The sequence below is a fragment of the Struthio camelus genome, chromosome 20, assembly GCF_040807025.1.
Source record: "Struthio camelus isolate bStrCam1 chromosome 20, bStrCam1.hap1, whole genome shotgun sequence".
Lineage (NCBI taxonomy): Eukaryota > Metazoa > Chordata > Aves > Struthioniformes > Struthionidae > Struthio > Struthio camelus.
The window spans coordinates 11,062,755-11,076,487 of NC_090961.1; the positions used below are offsets into that span (position 1 = coordinate 11,062,755).

General features: G+C 44.1%; 1 protein-coding gene across 9 annotated transcripts in view; it reads right to left on the reverse strand.

Moving 5' to 3' along the window:
• Nucleotides 1-13,733, reverse strand: part of CACNA1B (calcium voltage-gated channel subunit alpha1 B) — a 324,011-nt gene that overhangs the window by 33,130 nt on the left and 277,148 nt on the right. For all 9 annotated transcript variants that reach the window (XM_068914607.1, XM_068914604.1, XM_068914605.1 and 6 more), the window contains 3 exons: nt 13,315-13,465; nt 8,753-8,880; nt 1,861-1,957 (listed from right to left, as the gene is read on the reverse strand). In XM_068914607.1, the coding sequence (XP_068770708.1) occupies nt 1,861-1,957; nt 8,753-8,880; nt 13,315-13,465 (376 nt within the window). The remainder of the gene's footprint in view (nt 1-1,860; nt 1,958-8,752; nt 8,881-13,314; nt 13,466-13,733) is intronic.

Below are 13,733 nucleotides of genomic sequence, written 5' to 3' on the forward strand. Positions count from 1 at the left end.
GTACCTAAGTTCCATGTATTCATTCTTTTAAGACAGACAAATTAAACCAGAAACCAGCTGATCCACAGGGAGAAGACTTAGCAAGCGCAGACTTGGGAAGGCACATCTGCAGTGCCTCTGCCCCAGGATAGTCCGCTTGCAACAGCTGAAAACAATCAAATAGAGGCACAAAGATGCCACACTATGAAAACCAGCCAAGACTTGCTTAAAATGCCAATTTTAACACATTTCTTCTTCTTTTTTTTTTTTTTTAACTGCACAAGATTTGGGGGAAAAATTATGTGCTGACTTAACACTTCTGGTATACACTGGTGACCCAGACACAGATCTGGTCGCCCAGTGGCAAACATCTATTGCCTGGCTTTCAGCAGCAACACAGATCCATTTTAAGTCAATGGTAACTTAGAGATCCTAAATGGAGCCTTTGATTTCCTCTAAAGCATTGGGCTTCTGTGTATGGTTGTACCTCTACATAAACATATGTCTATCTATCTATCCACTTGTAATAGCTAAGACATGGGAGTTTCAAGATTATCATTTTTGAGGTAACCAGGTTTCACAAGGGTATTTGTAATATGGTGGGTATGAAGAGCTCGCAATAGAGATGCTCCTCCAGAGCAGCTGCTATAGTGGCCAAAGCCACACCAAAGGGAACACAGAAAAGATATCTCACTGGCTAACTTTAAGGTTATGTTTAATTTTCATTTTATTTTAAATCCTCACACGGCAAGGAAGGATCTTGCAGGAAGTCTTATCTGAGCCTCTTCTTGCTCCTATGTGCCCTAAGCAAAGGCTAGCAGGCTCAAGCTGAGATTCAGTTTAAGTCTCATGGCAAAATCCCGCTTTCGCATGGCCTCCGTGAAAACATAAGCACTACAGGGAGGTTTGTTGTGATCTGGCTCCATTGCACCAAGCGCAGCTCGGGGTACAGTAATTAGGCTTGGTGGCAGCCGCAATGAGGCGAACAGCAAAACACCTTCTGAGTTTGATTCGGTTTGATGCTGACTCACATCAGTGCTAAATGCTTATAACAAATCTCTCCCTCTAAAAGCACGAGGTTCAATGTTAAAAGCTTCCAGTGAATCGCCCCTGCAAATGCAAATTTCCAAGCATCATGGCAAGTTGTCTAGAGAACAGGGTGGCTTTTACTGGCAGGGATCTGGGCCCGCTCTGTAATTTCGACTTTGCGTCTGCCTGACTTTCTGCTGCGTTCATCAAGGCAGTGTCTGAAATGCAGCCGCTAATAGACTTTTGAATATAATGCTTTCCTGTGGTTCAATTAAAAAGTTTTTTCAGAATAAACAGTTTGAGTAATTTCTTCATCTTACCATCTTAAATGGTTGGAGTTAAAATAATTTCTTTAACAAGGGTATTTAAGGAGCCCTTCTGGTGTTGCCTCTGTTTAATAGCTTGCTAACTCCTACAATACCGCCTACTCTAATTACTCTGAACTAATTAAGAGGGAAAAACAAACCAATCACTACTGAAGGGCTAGCGAGAGTGCAGAGTCAAGGAGCTGTACAAAGATAAATGAGGGCTGTATTGGCAGGGTAATTTGCACATTAGCACCCTCCCTCCCCGAAGTAGGCTACATGGAAGCAGAATGATAGAGAGAGAAACACGGATAGAGATAGCGGAGACATAGTTAGAAAGACAAATGGACGTGCCATAGTTTCAAAGACCAAAAAATAAAGGTTACAAAAAAGCAGAAGATTCAAAATCCAGTCTGCTTAGAAAGCAGATAAAGCACTAGAAAGAATCCAGGAGAATAACATCAAGGTCACAGAAAAAGGGCACCCGTTTCAGCCACGGCACAAAAAGCTGGTGCTTTGGCAGGAGTTTTTAGGGCAGTTGGTCTACCTTATAGGCAACGCGAGCAGGGCATTTCTTTCCAAGGCCTAGCGGCGGGGACATGTGTCTCAGCATCTCATACATGTCAGTGTAACTGATGCGCCCGCTTGGAGTCAAAGGGAGAGAGGCAAAAGCAGGAGGACACAGACATCAAACCAGACCGGAAAAAAAGAGAGAAAAAAGAAAAAGGAAGGGGAGAAGGGAAAAGGGCAACACAACAGAGCAAATAAAAAGGAGAAGAGAGAGAGAAAAGGGAAGAGGGGAAAGCAGACAAGAAAACAGATATCCAGTTAATCAGATTTCTCAGGAAAACAAAAACAAAAATAAAAGGTGAGGAAATTGCAAGGTTTCTCCGCTTCCGTTCCTTTGTTTCAAGCACCCAAGGTCTCCTCCTCACTGCAGAGAAATCCCGAGCCCACGGTTAACCCTTGACGAGCGAACCCCTGCGGTGGCAGTCCGGAATGATTGATGTTTCCATCCGGGGAGGGAAAGGCGTGTGGGCGTGCTTGGGGCTTGGCCGGCTCTTCGTGGGGATAGAGGGGGCTTCCCCTCCCACCCTACACCAGGCTACCAGAACAGGTCATATTCACCATGCCAGGGAGAGCTGGTAGGCAGAGTTATGGGACAGAAAAAGAAAATACTTCAGTTTTCCTTTAGTGAATAAAGAGCTTAGTTTTCAGTTTTGCTAAAAGAGAAGTTTAAAAAAAAACTTTTTTTTTGTTTGTTTTCTCATGAGGACAGACTATGACTGCTCTGACTCCAGGCCTAAGGTGCAGCTCCGCAAATCTCAGCCAGCACCGATTCCTCTGCCAGCCTAAATTCAGGTTTGACAAAACCGGAGCCCAGCGCTCAGTCTGCAGGAAGGTGGTGGAAAGGGGATTTGTTTTTCCCTTACATTTGATGGGGCCATGCTTTCTTCAAGTCATACCTATCACTTATCCCCACCACTAAGGACAGCTGGCTGTTCTGAGCATAAGAGGGAACCAGTAATTATGGAGATTTGAGAACAGGCCTTTAGATCTTTTGCCATTATTGATGGTATCTACCTTCCACGCATACTGGGGGTAACTGAAATTCTGCCCTGAAAAGCAAGGGAGGCAGAAAAAGCAAGAAATTCTCCCGGTTAACCTTTTTCTAGCTGTATTGAAACTGTGAACACAACTGTGGCAATCTCATTCGGTTTTCCCAGCTGACTGCCTGCTTACTGTACTGTGTAAATCTGTGCTGCCTTTCATCTGAGCAGATCAAAGTGTATTACAGGAAAATCCCTGCCTGTACCAGGGACCGCACTGATGTTCTGAGCACTCTGCTGAGAGGCAGCAGGTTTCACTATATATATATATATATATGTATATTTTTCATATCTTACAACCTCAGAGACATCAGTGTTGCTCCCAAGGCAATCTATGGGCTGTCACTGTTGCGCTGTGGTAGACAGAGAACTCATTCCTATACCTCTCGCTAGCCTAGATGAGCATCCCATTCTGCTGGTGTCCAGATGAAATGTCTTTTCGGCTCAGAAAATAGAAGGATTCAAATGTCAGTTATTAAACTGGAAGGGCAGTGCTATGAAGCTAAAAGAAAATGGACTTAAGACTCCCTAGACATGAGAAACGTTCAGATGACATTTCTCTCCAGTGTGTATATATAGAAAGTAATCAGATCCTGGGCTGCTTTTGCCCAACACTTCCCACCTAGACCACATGAGATGGAAGCTCTGGAGTTCACTGTCTCATAAAGCTGCCTGTCTCCAGCCAGCTGGGGTGTGGGAGTAGACAGGAGACAGATGCATTGAGGAGAAAGGAAGCAGTCAGTCAATCATTCCTTCTCACGCAAGGGGTCAGTTACGTTACAATTTCTTTTCTGTACTATTTGCATTTGCGCTTGGGGTAAAAAGAAACAAGAACACAACTGAAAATGCTGGAGGGAGTCTCTGAAGTTCCAAACCTTGTATGCCACCCTATGAGGGCACTTCTTTCCTAAGCCCAGAGGTGGAGCAATAACACGTAACAAATTGTACATATCCTTATAATGAATCCGGCAACTGGAAAGAAAACATCAGATGTTACGACAGCAAAAACAGAGAGGCATCAGCCTCCCACAGGCAAACAGGAGAGGCTGAAAGGGCAAAACACACTGGAAAACAAGGCTGGTCAGAAAAAAAATGGGTTTGCAAAGAAAGCACTTTACTACAGTCAGAGAGAGAGAGAGAGAGAGAGAGAGAGAACTTCCAGCTGCTCAATGAAAGCTCTATCCCGAGATTTTCTTGTGTGAAAGTCTTCAGTGCCATATGGAAGACTTTCCAACCATTGCGTTTAGTTACCTTGGTCACTAAAGTTTTATATCTCTGTGCCTGACCACACGCCTACACGACAGCCCCCGCTCATTGCCGAGGTGCTGCAACGCCCCAGTGAAACCAGAGCTCACAGCACACAAATAGCCTGAGTATTTACTAGGCTATTACCGGAGCTCAAACTATCTAGTTCCAGAGCTTGGGAACCTCCACTTTCCACTGTTACTATCTCAGTAACCCCAGCATGGCTATGTTCTGCTGCAGGTACGATAAGCAATTCTCTGGAAGGCCAGAAAGGGCCACCTTGCAAATCTTCTCAGGCCCATTAGCACCAAGAAAATTGAGCCTTCATTACCACTAGCTGAAATCAGACTCTCTGAGGTAGCTTTATGGTCAATCTCATTAACTCATAACAATATTTTCTGCTAATTTAACGGTAGGATTAAATTCCTTAATCTGTTGTAAGTCACCAAATCACGTACAGTAAGAGTTGGACTGAACTTCAAAATGACCTGCAAGAAAAAATGAGATGATTTGGCTTCACTTTGCTTATTTTAGTACACTATGAAAAGAAGGCTGGGATGTGTTGGAATATCTCCTTCAATAGTACTGCTTTTCAGACATACAAGTTTAAGGTCTATTTATAGCCTTCACAATCAACTCAGAAATATTAATTTGGAAACAGATAAACTGAAACTGTGCAAGTCTTCACTGCAGGCCTAATCATAGTTATAAAAAGTATTTATATTATTACTTTAATTGAATCCAGACATTTATGGTTTTGTAAACTCAGTCCGTAGAGAATATGTAAAGAAGCAGTTCTTTGGGCACGCTGAGACTCCACAGAGTCTGAGAACTGGCAGATTTATTACATCAGAAGGTCACAGCAGCAAATTATGACCAGCAACAAATGGGCCTCTTTCTTAGGTCGTTTAAATCTATTTGAGTTTTGTTTTTTTTAACCACCATCCAGTTAGTTCAGACAGTAACAGAAAAAGCCCCTCTTTGGGTGGCCCTGCACCTTCTCCTGAATACACTGCCCGTAATCTCCCCTAGTCATGTAGGAACGAGTAATGAAAACGGGAAGACAAGACTAACACTTCCAGTATTTCTAAGGTGCGTGTGTCGAGGTGCGGGTGAAAGAGATAATGCTCACTTTCTTTAAAGAGTTTGAACAAGCAGAACGTACGTATAAATCCAATTTTCTTTTCTCTCACGACTATCCTTAAATTGAGTGTTATCACTTCTTAAAGAGACTAAACACAGCTGAGGGTGAAAGCAAGGCTGCCTTTTTGGCGCCCGTTTACCCAGTTGCTGGTGATCGCAGTGTCCGGGACCAAACGGGTCTGCAGCAGAGTTCTCTCGCTCTCTCTGTCTTTCTGCAATGTCTGATGTCATCTCTAAATGCAATGATTTAACCATACTTACCCCACTGAGTATGATACATATTTAGAACAATAACAGTTGCTATTTTTTTTTAACTTCTGTCTGAATATTTTTCCCCGGAAAACTGTACAGAAAGTTGGATTTTGTAACAAAAAGAAAGGTGTCATTGAAAATAGGCAGGTAAATAGGCATATACTAAGTATATGTTTAAAATACTGTCTGCATAGCAACAGTATAACAGCACTTGTACTTTTCACTCTTGCAGCATCTTTTTCTCCCCTGAGGGTCTTGTGAAGGTGAACAAACATTACCATTTCCTTTTACACTGGACAACCAAACAAGAGAGCTTGGGAAAGGGCCTGAAAGATGGAAGCAGGAATCCATTCACTTGCAATCTAAGCATAAAATAGCACTGCCTGGGAATCCCTTTTCACGTAAACTATACTGCAGTGATTGTTTATCGTTCCCCTGTACGTGTATATACTGGGTTTACAAACCAAAGCTGAAATGAGACAATTGACTTTGGAGAAGAAAAATAGGACGGACACTTTCCTTCTGGGAGTTTGACCAACTGCTGGAACAAACAACTGAATAAAAAGTGGATTTTTCTAAAGCTCTGTGTCTTCAGATTGAAACTGGGTGTACTGCTGGGAGCTGTACCTGAAGACAAGTTATTAAGGTCTGTTCTTGGGTAACTAAGGGAAATAAAATGTCCAGATTTTCACAGGAGTTCAGACCGAATGATGTAAAGATCTGTTCTGGCCTTAAACTGCAAATAGATTTCAGATTACTTTTAAACTGCGGAAGTGTTAGTCCCACTTATGAAAACACTAATGGTTTCAGCAGAACTATTCACACACGGAAAATCCAGAACACGCACATGTTTTTAGGATCAAGCCTTGAGTATATCATAATCTTGGCTGTCCTTGAGTATATCATAATCTTGGCTGTCCTTTGATTTGCACTTCTGCGTCCAGTCACTCTGCCAACATCAACAGCTTTACACTGGGCCAAAACAGGAACAAGGTTAGAGAAAACCAGAATTAGGATCTTAATCTACAGCACATTCTGCATCAACAGCTCTGAAAATGAGAAGGATCTTCCCCTAAGCGCCTCACAAAGTGAAACCTCTGAGTCTGGAGTTAACAGAGCGAGAAAATCTTGCTGTAAACTTTCTGCTTCTGCCTCTTGGAAGGTGGAAAGCACCTGAACATACAAACATTTTAAAAAGTACATTGATACATATTTTTTTCCCTTTTAGGTGTATTACTTCTCCCACTGATGCTTATCAGAGCCAAGATTAATTCTTAAGGAGAGAATGGGCACTCCCAAGTCTTCAGTTTCATTGAGATTCTCTAGTGGTAAGAGACAGAATTTGATTTGAAAAAGAGAAATAACTATTACTGCATGCCAAATGCCCACAAAGGACTTGTCTGCATTACAGAACACACGGTAATAAAATTTGCTTACAGATTACAAACCCCTAGAATATGTGCAGTGTATGTGCACGTTTCTGGTATAGGTGGCTTTGAACTAGTTTAAATCACACAAAGTTCCGAGACATGCAGTCATTTTAGAATAGTTTTACATATAAAGTTACTATATTAGTCTAAATCAGTTTAAGTGAGATTTTAAAGCAGTTTAATTGCATCCTAGCAGGGAGTTTCAGATCCTGTTTATATATACGCTTCCCACATCTATCCTACTGAAGGGAAACAAAAAGGAGTGGAAAGACTGCAGGAGCTGGAGGCAGCTTCATCACAGGTATGGAGGGGATTCATTGCAGAGCAGCTCGTGGGGAGGAAGGTGGACACAAAATTAGTAGGGGCTTTGAAAAAAAGGTCTCCCAACAGGCTATTTCCCAAGCTGCGGAATATCAAGGAAATTACTGTGACCTGCATCTCAGAGCATCTAGAAATGGAAGCCACATGGTCACCAGGACCATTGTGCAGGGATTCTCCCCAGGTGAGGGAGAAAAGTAACATCTTAAAGTCAGCCTTGCTCTAGAAGCAACCAAGCATCACTGGTCAGAGAGATTGGTCCCTCAATCTCTTTATCCTCTAAAATGCTTCCACAGTGGTTCTGGGGTCTGCCATAGCACAACGCCATTCTGCTGCTGCTGTGGTACTTGAGTCCATGGTGTGCAGCTCTCCCCGCGATTGTCTTTGAATAAGAAAAACAAAGACAAAAACAATAAAACCGAACACCTCACCGTTTGGCTGTGAGAAAAGCGTTTTTGCCTTTAACACGCTCATATATCAAGAATGTTTCATCGGAGGCTCACTGAGAACTGAAATGCTTACAAAAAAGTTAGGTTTATCAGGTTTTCCTATTATTACGTCACACATCTCCGGATCCAACTGCAAGCCCAAGAGGTAAAATATTATTTGGAAACACAAAATTCTCCTCTGTAAATTAATGCCATTAGAAGGAGGCTTCCAAGATCAAGACACAGTATTTGATGAGAAATGTCTGTCTAAAATCACATGTTTCAGCAGACCACCATCAATTTATAAAACATCGTGCGACTCCCTGCTGCCTCACAGGTAGGTGAAAGCAAATGAGGAACTCGGAGCATTCAATGCTTACCGCACAGATGCGAAGCAGTGGGGTAGACTGTCTCTGTTTAAGGGAGACAGAGTACCTTGAATACTTCAGGGTTTTTTTTTTTGTGTGGTCTCAGGTCTCTGCACAGGACTTGTACAACTATTAAAGTGGTTCCCCATTAGGAGAGAGATGCTGCTTGAGTGAGTGTAGCGAGGCTTAGCCTCTAAGTTATCTGAAGTGCTGCCAGTAGCAAGAGATTCAGCATATTTTTATCTTTAAAGTGGGATGAGGAAACCAAAGGCATTCAAAGCCGCTTTCAGAAATCCTAAACATCTTTTCCGCTTGGCCGTTCAGCCAAGACCATTTGAATTTACCTTATTCTTTTTTGGCAGTGTGTGTGTTGGGAGGGAGGGGGATAGTGGTGTTCTTTACTGATTTGTTGGTTCTCGTGTCTATTTAAAGGAAATTCCCTTGTAATGACATCAGGCTAATTAAACTCCAGTGCACTGTGAACTGAAGTTGGAGCATTCACCTCCAAAGTTATTTTAAGCTTTGGAATTGTTTTCTTTCTGGAGGTGTACTCACATTTTACACATAAACAGCCTGTTCTTAAGTATTATATCTATATACAATATATATCCTTTACTCCACATACAAGTATAACAGCATACATACCAGGCAGCTGGGTCATATTCAGCCCAGACACGAACAAACTCATCCAAATGATGCGGGCCAAGGATGGAGGAGTCTCTTGTCAGGTATTCAAAGTTGTCCATAATCACAGCCACAAATAGGTTTAACATCTGCAGAGAGGAAACAATAGCAGACTTAAGGAGAAAAGAAAAAAAGCTGGAAGTTGAGAAGGCATGTTTCACTTAGCAGGATGCATGGTTTCTACACTGTGGTGTTTGACAAGTTTATGGACTAGCAGAATTGTCTACATCTTCCTTTGCAATCTACAATAACTGCTCTGCTCACAGGAGAGTAGTGCTGTGATATGAGCTACTCCCAGCCCTGTCCTCTGCACAGCCCTTTTAAAATCACTGCAAAAACAAAGTGCAGCAGGCAGATGGGGAAGGAAGAGAGACCAGAAAGTCTTCCTAGGTACTTACCAGATATATCAGCCCCCAGTCCCACCTGAAAACAAACCTTGGTCTCAGGCCAGAAAGTCTGAGTCACACTCATTGCAAAGGACAGTCAGGCTGGCTGGTTTCAGGATCCTGAGCAGAGAACCTCTAAAAACTCATAGTTTATGTTGTGAAAAACATAGTGTATACGCAGTATGTAAACATACAATGTATGTTGTGAAAAAAATACTGTGAGGATATGCTGATGGGTAGCTTTTTCATATAGCTATTGCCACGCATGGCAGTAACATGGGGTGCTTCTGACAACCTCCGCAAAGAGACCAAGAATTGCCTGCACCCTGGGGAACGAATCCCTGCCAAGGAGGGGCAGCCCACTGTGGCTCATGAGCAGATCAAGAGTGACTTCAGCTCTGGGGCCATGTCAGACTCCACTAGGCAGCTGAATGATCACACCTGGGGCACCCCACAGCCCATGCCATCTCATGAACAGAGCTGTGGATCTCTGGAGACCCTGTTGTCATCTCCTTCTCCCCTGCCCTCTGCAAGCTGATTCCCGCTCTGCAGCATGTGGCAGGCTGGCCAAGGCTCTTGGCCACATGCGGTTGGGTAGTGCCCCTATCGTGGGTGTTGCTCTACAACACGACCGTTCCAGAGCCTGACTGATATAGCACATCTCACCCACCATGAGCGCAAACACACCTTCTTCACACGATATCAGCATAAACTTGTACACAGGCTGCCTCATTGACTGGATTATGTGCCTTTCCTGAGAACACTTCCAGCACTTTCAATTCAAGACAGAAAAGCTGGGAGGAAAACCATTCTTCAACCTGAATCTCCTATTTTAGACTCACAGCAATTCAAGCCTTCAAAGATACCCAGAAAGACAAGGGACAGAGCACACAAAAGGACACTCTCCCTAACAGCTACTGTCTAACACAGAGCCTGAGAGCCTGGCAAATGCATTTGATATAAAAAGATTTTCCTCTTATTAAAGTCAACGGAAGATGCGCAAGGATTTCAATGGGAAAAGATCAAGGTGCAGCCAGTAGAATGGAAGAGCAAGAAGGCAGGTGGGAATTGCTGCTCATGTGCTGGATAACGACCTGACTAGCACAAGGCAGCTTTCTACATTCTTTTTTTTTTTCTTTTATAAGGAGGATGATATGCTGTTGTAAGTGCTGCTTCTCTGCACCACACAGAGCAAGGATGAAGACTGCAGTGAGGCAGCTTGTGAGCTCTCTCGCTGCGATCAGCAAAATTTAACTGAATGTAGATGTCTCTAGCTGATCAGCATCTGCCAGTCATTAGAAAAAAAATCAGATAGTTGAGTTTTGCGTTTGTGCAGCTTAGAAGAATTTATAGTCTGTTCAGTACCCCTGGGTGATCCAGAGGGCAGAAGGGGACTTTCATTGCTGGATGTGCAGTGGTTGGGCTTTTGCTGTGACAAACAATCCAGTAATATAGACAAAAACAGTCTGTAATGGATCTCCGTATTCATAGCCAACCAAACGCTCATTAGGAACTTCTCAGACCTTTAGTCCAACCATTTGCTAGAACTCACCTTCAGACTGTAACAGAGCAACCCGATGCAAAGAAATGCAACTGTCTTGATTTAGTGGAAAGCAGAAACAGAATTCAGCTCTCTAATGTACCATCTTGCACTAGGGCTCTGGGGTTTTGGAAACCTTCTGAGGGTATGTCTTCTCCAGGCCACGCGATTCAATGCAGAGCTGAGAGCACATTAACCCTTCTAGCTCCTAGGTTGCAAAGACAACTTCCACCTCCGCAGCAATGTGCATGGAGTCACTCCTGCTGCTGAGCATAAGGGCTTGTCAGCTCCAATGCATTGCTACACCAAACAGCTCTGCTGCATTTTGGGAACTCAGCTAGCACTTTGTGCCACCCTGGTTCCTGGATCCTGCCAGAGTCTCCATGTAACGCCATCTGGGCAAGTCCTTGGGGGGCCTGTTTCTGCTGCACCATGCAGTACAGACAGCGATGGCCAAACCAGCTCTGAATAAGCTACTCAGGGTCTGGAACCGGCACTCACTCACACGGGCCGGCCTGGGAAGCGGAGAGCACCTGAGCTTGGCACGGCCCTGCTGGGACCCAGGCTAGCCCATCCAGAGCCAGCTCAGCTCCCTTGCCCCGGTCTGGGCACACGTACCTTTTCAGTCACATTAGAGGCACACAGGGTATTTAAGCACGTGCTAGCACACTAATGACTGGTACAGCTTTTGTGTCTTCCCGTGAGTAATGTTACAGGTATCCCATACATAACCTGGTATTCCCAAAGCACTAAGAGCTGGCAAGACTTTTGTGAATTTGGCCCTTGATCCAAAGCCCCATTGCATTGCTCCCTGTTTCAGTCATGACTCTGTACAGTTTTCCTTGGCTTCTGTAAAACCATTCCTATATTTTTTACTTTCGATTTATATTTTTCAGCAGTGTAAATTACAGGAGGAAAACGATGTCAGGCTGGACATCCACAAAGGGCCATAAACAACACTTACAGCCAAACATGTTACACAATTTTTCCCAAACCTGTGGTGTAAGAACATCTAACAAAGCATACAAAGTGGCCCTCCTGGCAAGGCTGCGGCTCCATAATGATTTAATCACTTGCGGGGAACCACATGTTTTATTGCAATGAAGTGCTGAACGCATTTTAAGACATGAGTTACAGCTCTGTCCTGCAACAGTCCAGCTGCTTGGCTTTCCACCGTCTATTTTTGGAGCCTGGCCTCCCTCCCTTTGCTGTTTGCAGGGGCTCTCCCCTCTCTCTGCCAGCAAACACAGGGTGCGGTTTAACTGGGTTTTCTGGGAGCACTGACTCAGAGGCGAAGCTCACGCAAAGCTGTATTTTACACAGATGTGCTGCAGCCTCCAACTCTGCTACTACATCTCAAGTACAACAGCTGACATGAGCCAGGGGGGTGAATGTGGAGGGTTCTGTTTGTTTTTTAAAGAAAAAGCTTTAGGAACAATCGTGCACTGGAAAAAAAAACAAAGCAAATGTCTGATGTTAGGTTAAGGATTTATACATGGCAAGATTTTAGCTTTAAGTACAGAGCACTGAAGGAATCAGTGAATGGAATGGTAACTTTATAGGAGCTTTCAGGGCTTCTTATTTTTTAATATACGCAGAAGAAATAATCCACAGGATGCCAAAGGGGGGAAAACAGTTGGACAAATGATCTGCCTAGTGGCCACTGAAGGTTTTTTTTTGGTTTTTTTTTTTTTTGGTATCTACAGACAATATTAAACTGCCACATAAAACCTCTTTTTCCTGGTTAAAGGTTCCTAACGATAGCAGGGATCAGCTACACAAAGCATCAGATCTTATATTTTGAAATAAATGCGTGGAACTGAACGTAGGCATGATACATTCCTTTTTAGTACATTTCAGAGCTGTGATTTTTATCTCTTCAACTTTAATTGGATCCCTTTCCCCGGCTCTCCGTTCTGCTTTCCTGGTGGTGCAGAATAGAGAGCCCGCGCGGAGAGCTTTTTATGCATGCAAGTGATTAGGAAAATGCTGCCACATATTAAAAGATTAGACCCAGCGCTGCCTGATGGCCTCTGGCATGAATCAAGGACAACAGCTGTATGTGCTTTTATGTTTAAAGGTTTCCTTGACACCAGAGCAGAAGAAAATGATCATTTCATTTATTTGGAAAACATCATAAAACAAAATCAAGCCATCAAATAAGCATGACGCTCCCTAGCTGTCTTCTAAAAGCCCTTCAGAGCCAATGACACCTTGGCCGTTCTCACCCTGTCCTCCTCCGCCTTCCCCAGTTCCCTTCTTCAAAGGACCATGTTACAAATCAAGACAAAACAGATTAACGCTTAATTCCAAATATTAGACCCCCCGTGGGAAAGAAGATAAAACTCGTCCCTTTAAACTAATGACTAAATTATCTCTTTGGGGATTAAAGAGATTTTATCTCCAGGATGATAAACGGTTTTTAGCAGAGCTGTCTTGTAATGTTGTATAAATCATAATTAGAGAGGAAGAGGGAACAAGGGGATGAGGAGGAGGGAAAAGTGCTGAGCTGAGGGAAAAGCAGGGTGGGAAGTATGTCTGCACCAACCCAGAAACCCACACTTCAGGGCGACGTGAAGCCATTGCGGCCAACTTACCAGGAAGGAGCACAGGAAGATGAACGACACGAAGTAGAAGTAGGCAAAATCGCTTCCACATTCGTTTTTGGTGAGGCCAGACAGCGGGTCGCAGGCTCGGTTGCTCAGACATGACAGCATGATCTCGTGCCAGGCTTCGCCAGTGGCACTCCTGCCGGGGCGAGGGGAGAGGGTGAGCTTTCCCGCGGGATGCACCGTGGCCGCCTGGGAAGAAGCCAGGGGTGGACCGTGGCATTTCTCAGCACAACGCAAAGCCAGGGAACGGCTTCGGCCAGGTTGGTGTGGGGACCAGCCCCCGAGGCCGCGCTCCGTGGCGGGGCCAGGGGCCAGCCCTGGCTCGGGGATCGCGTGGCAGCATCCCGCGAGTGCCTCACGCGGAGGAAAGCGTGGGCATTCACCCCTTGCTATTACTGCTCTAT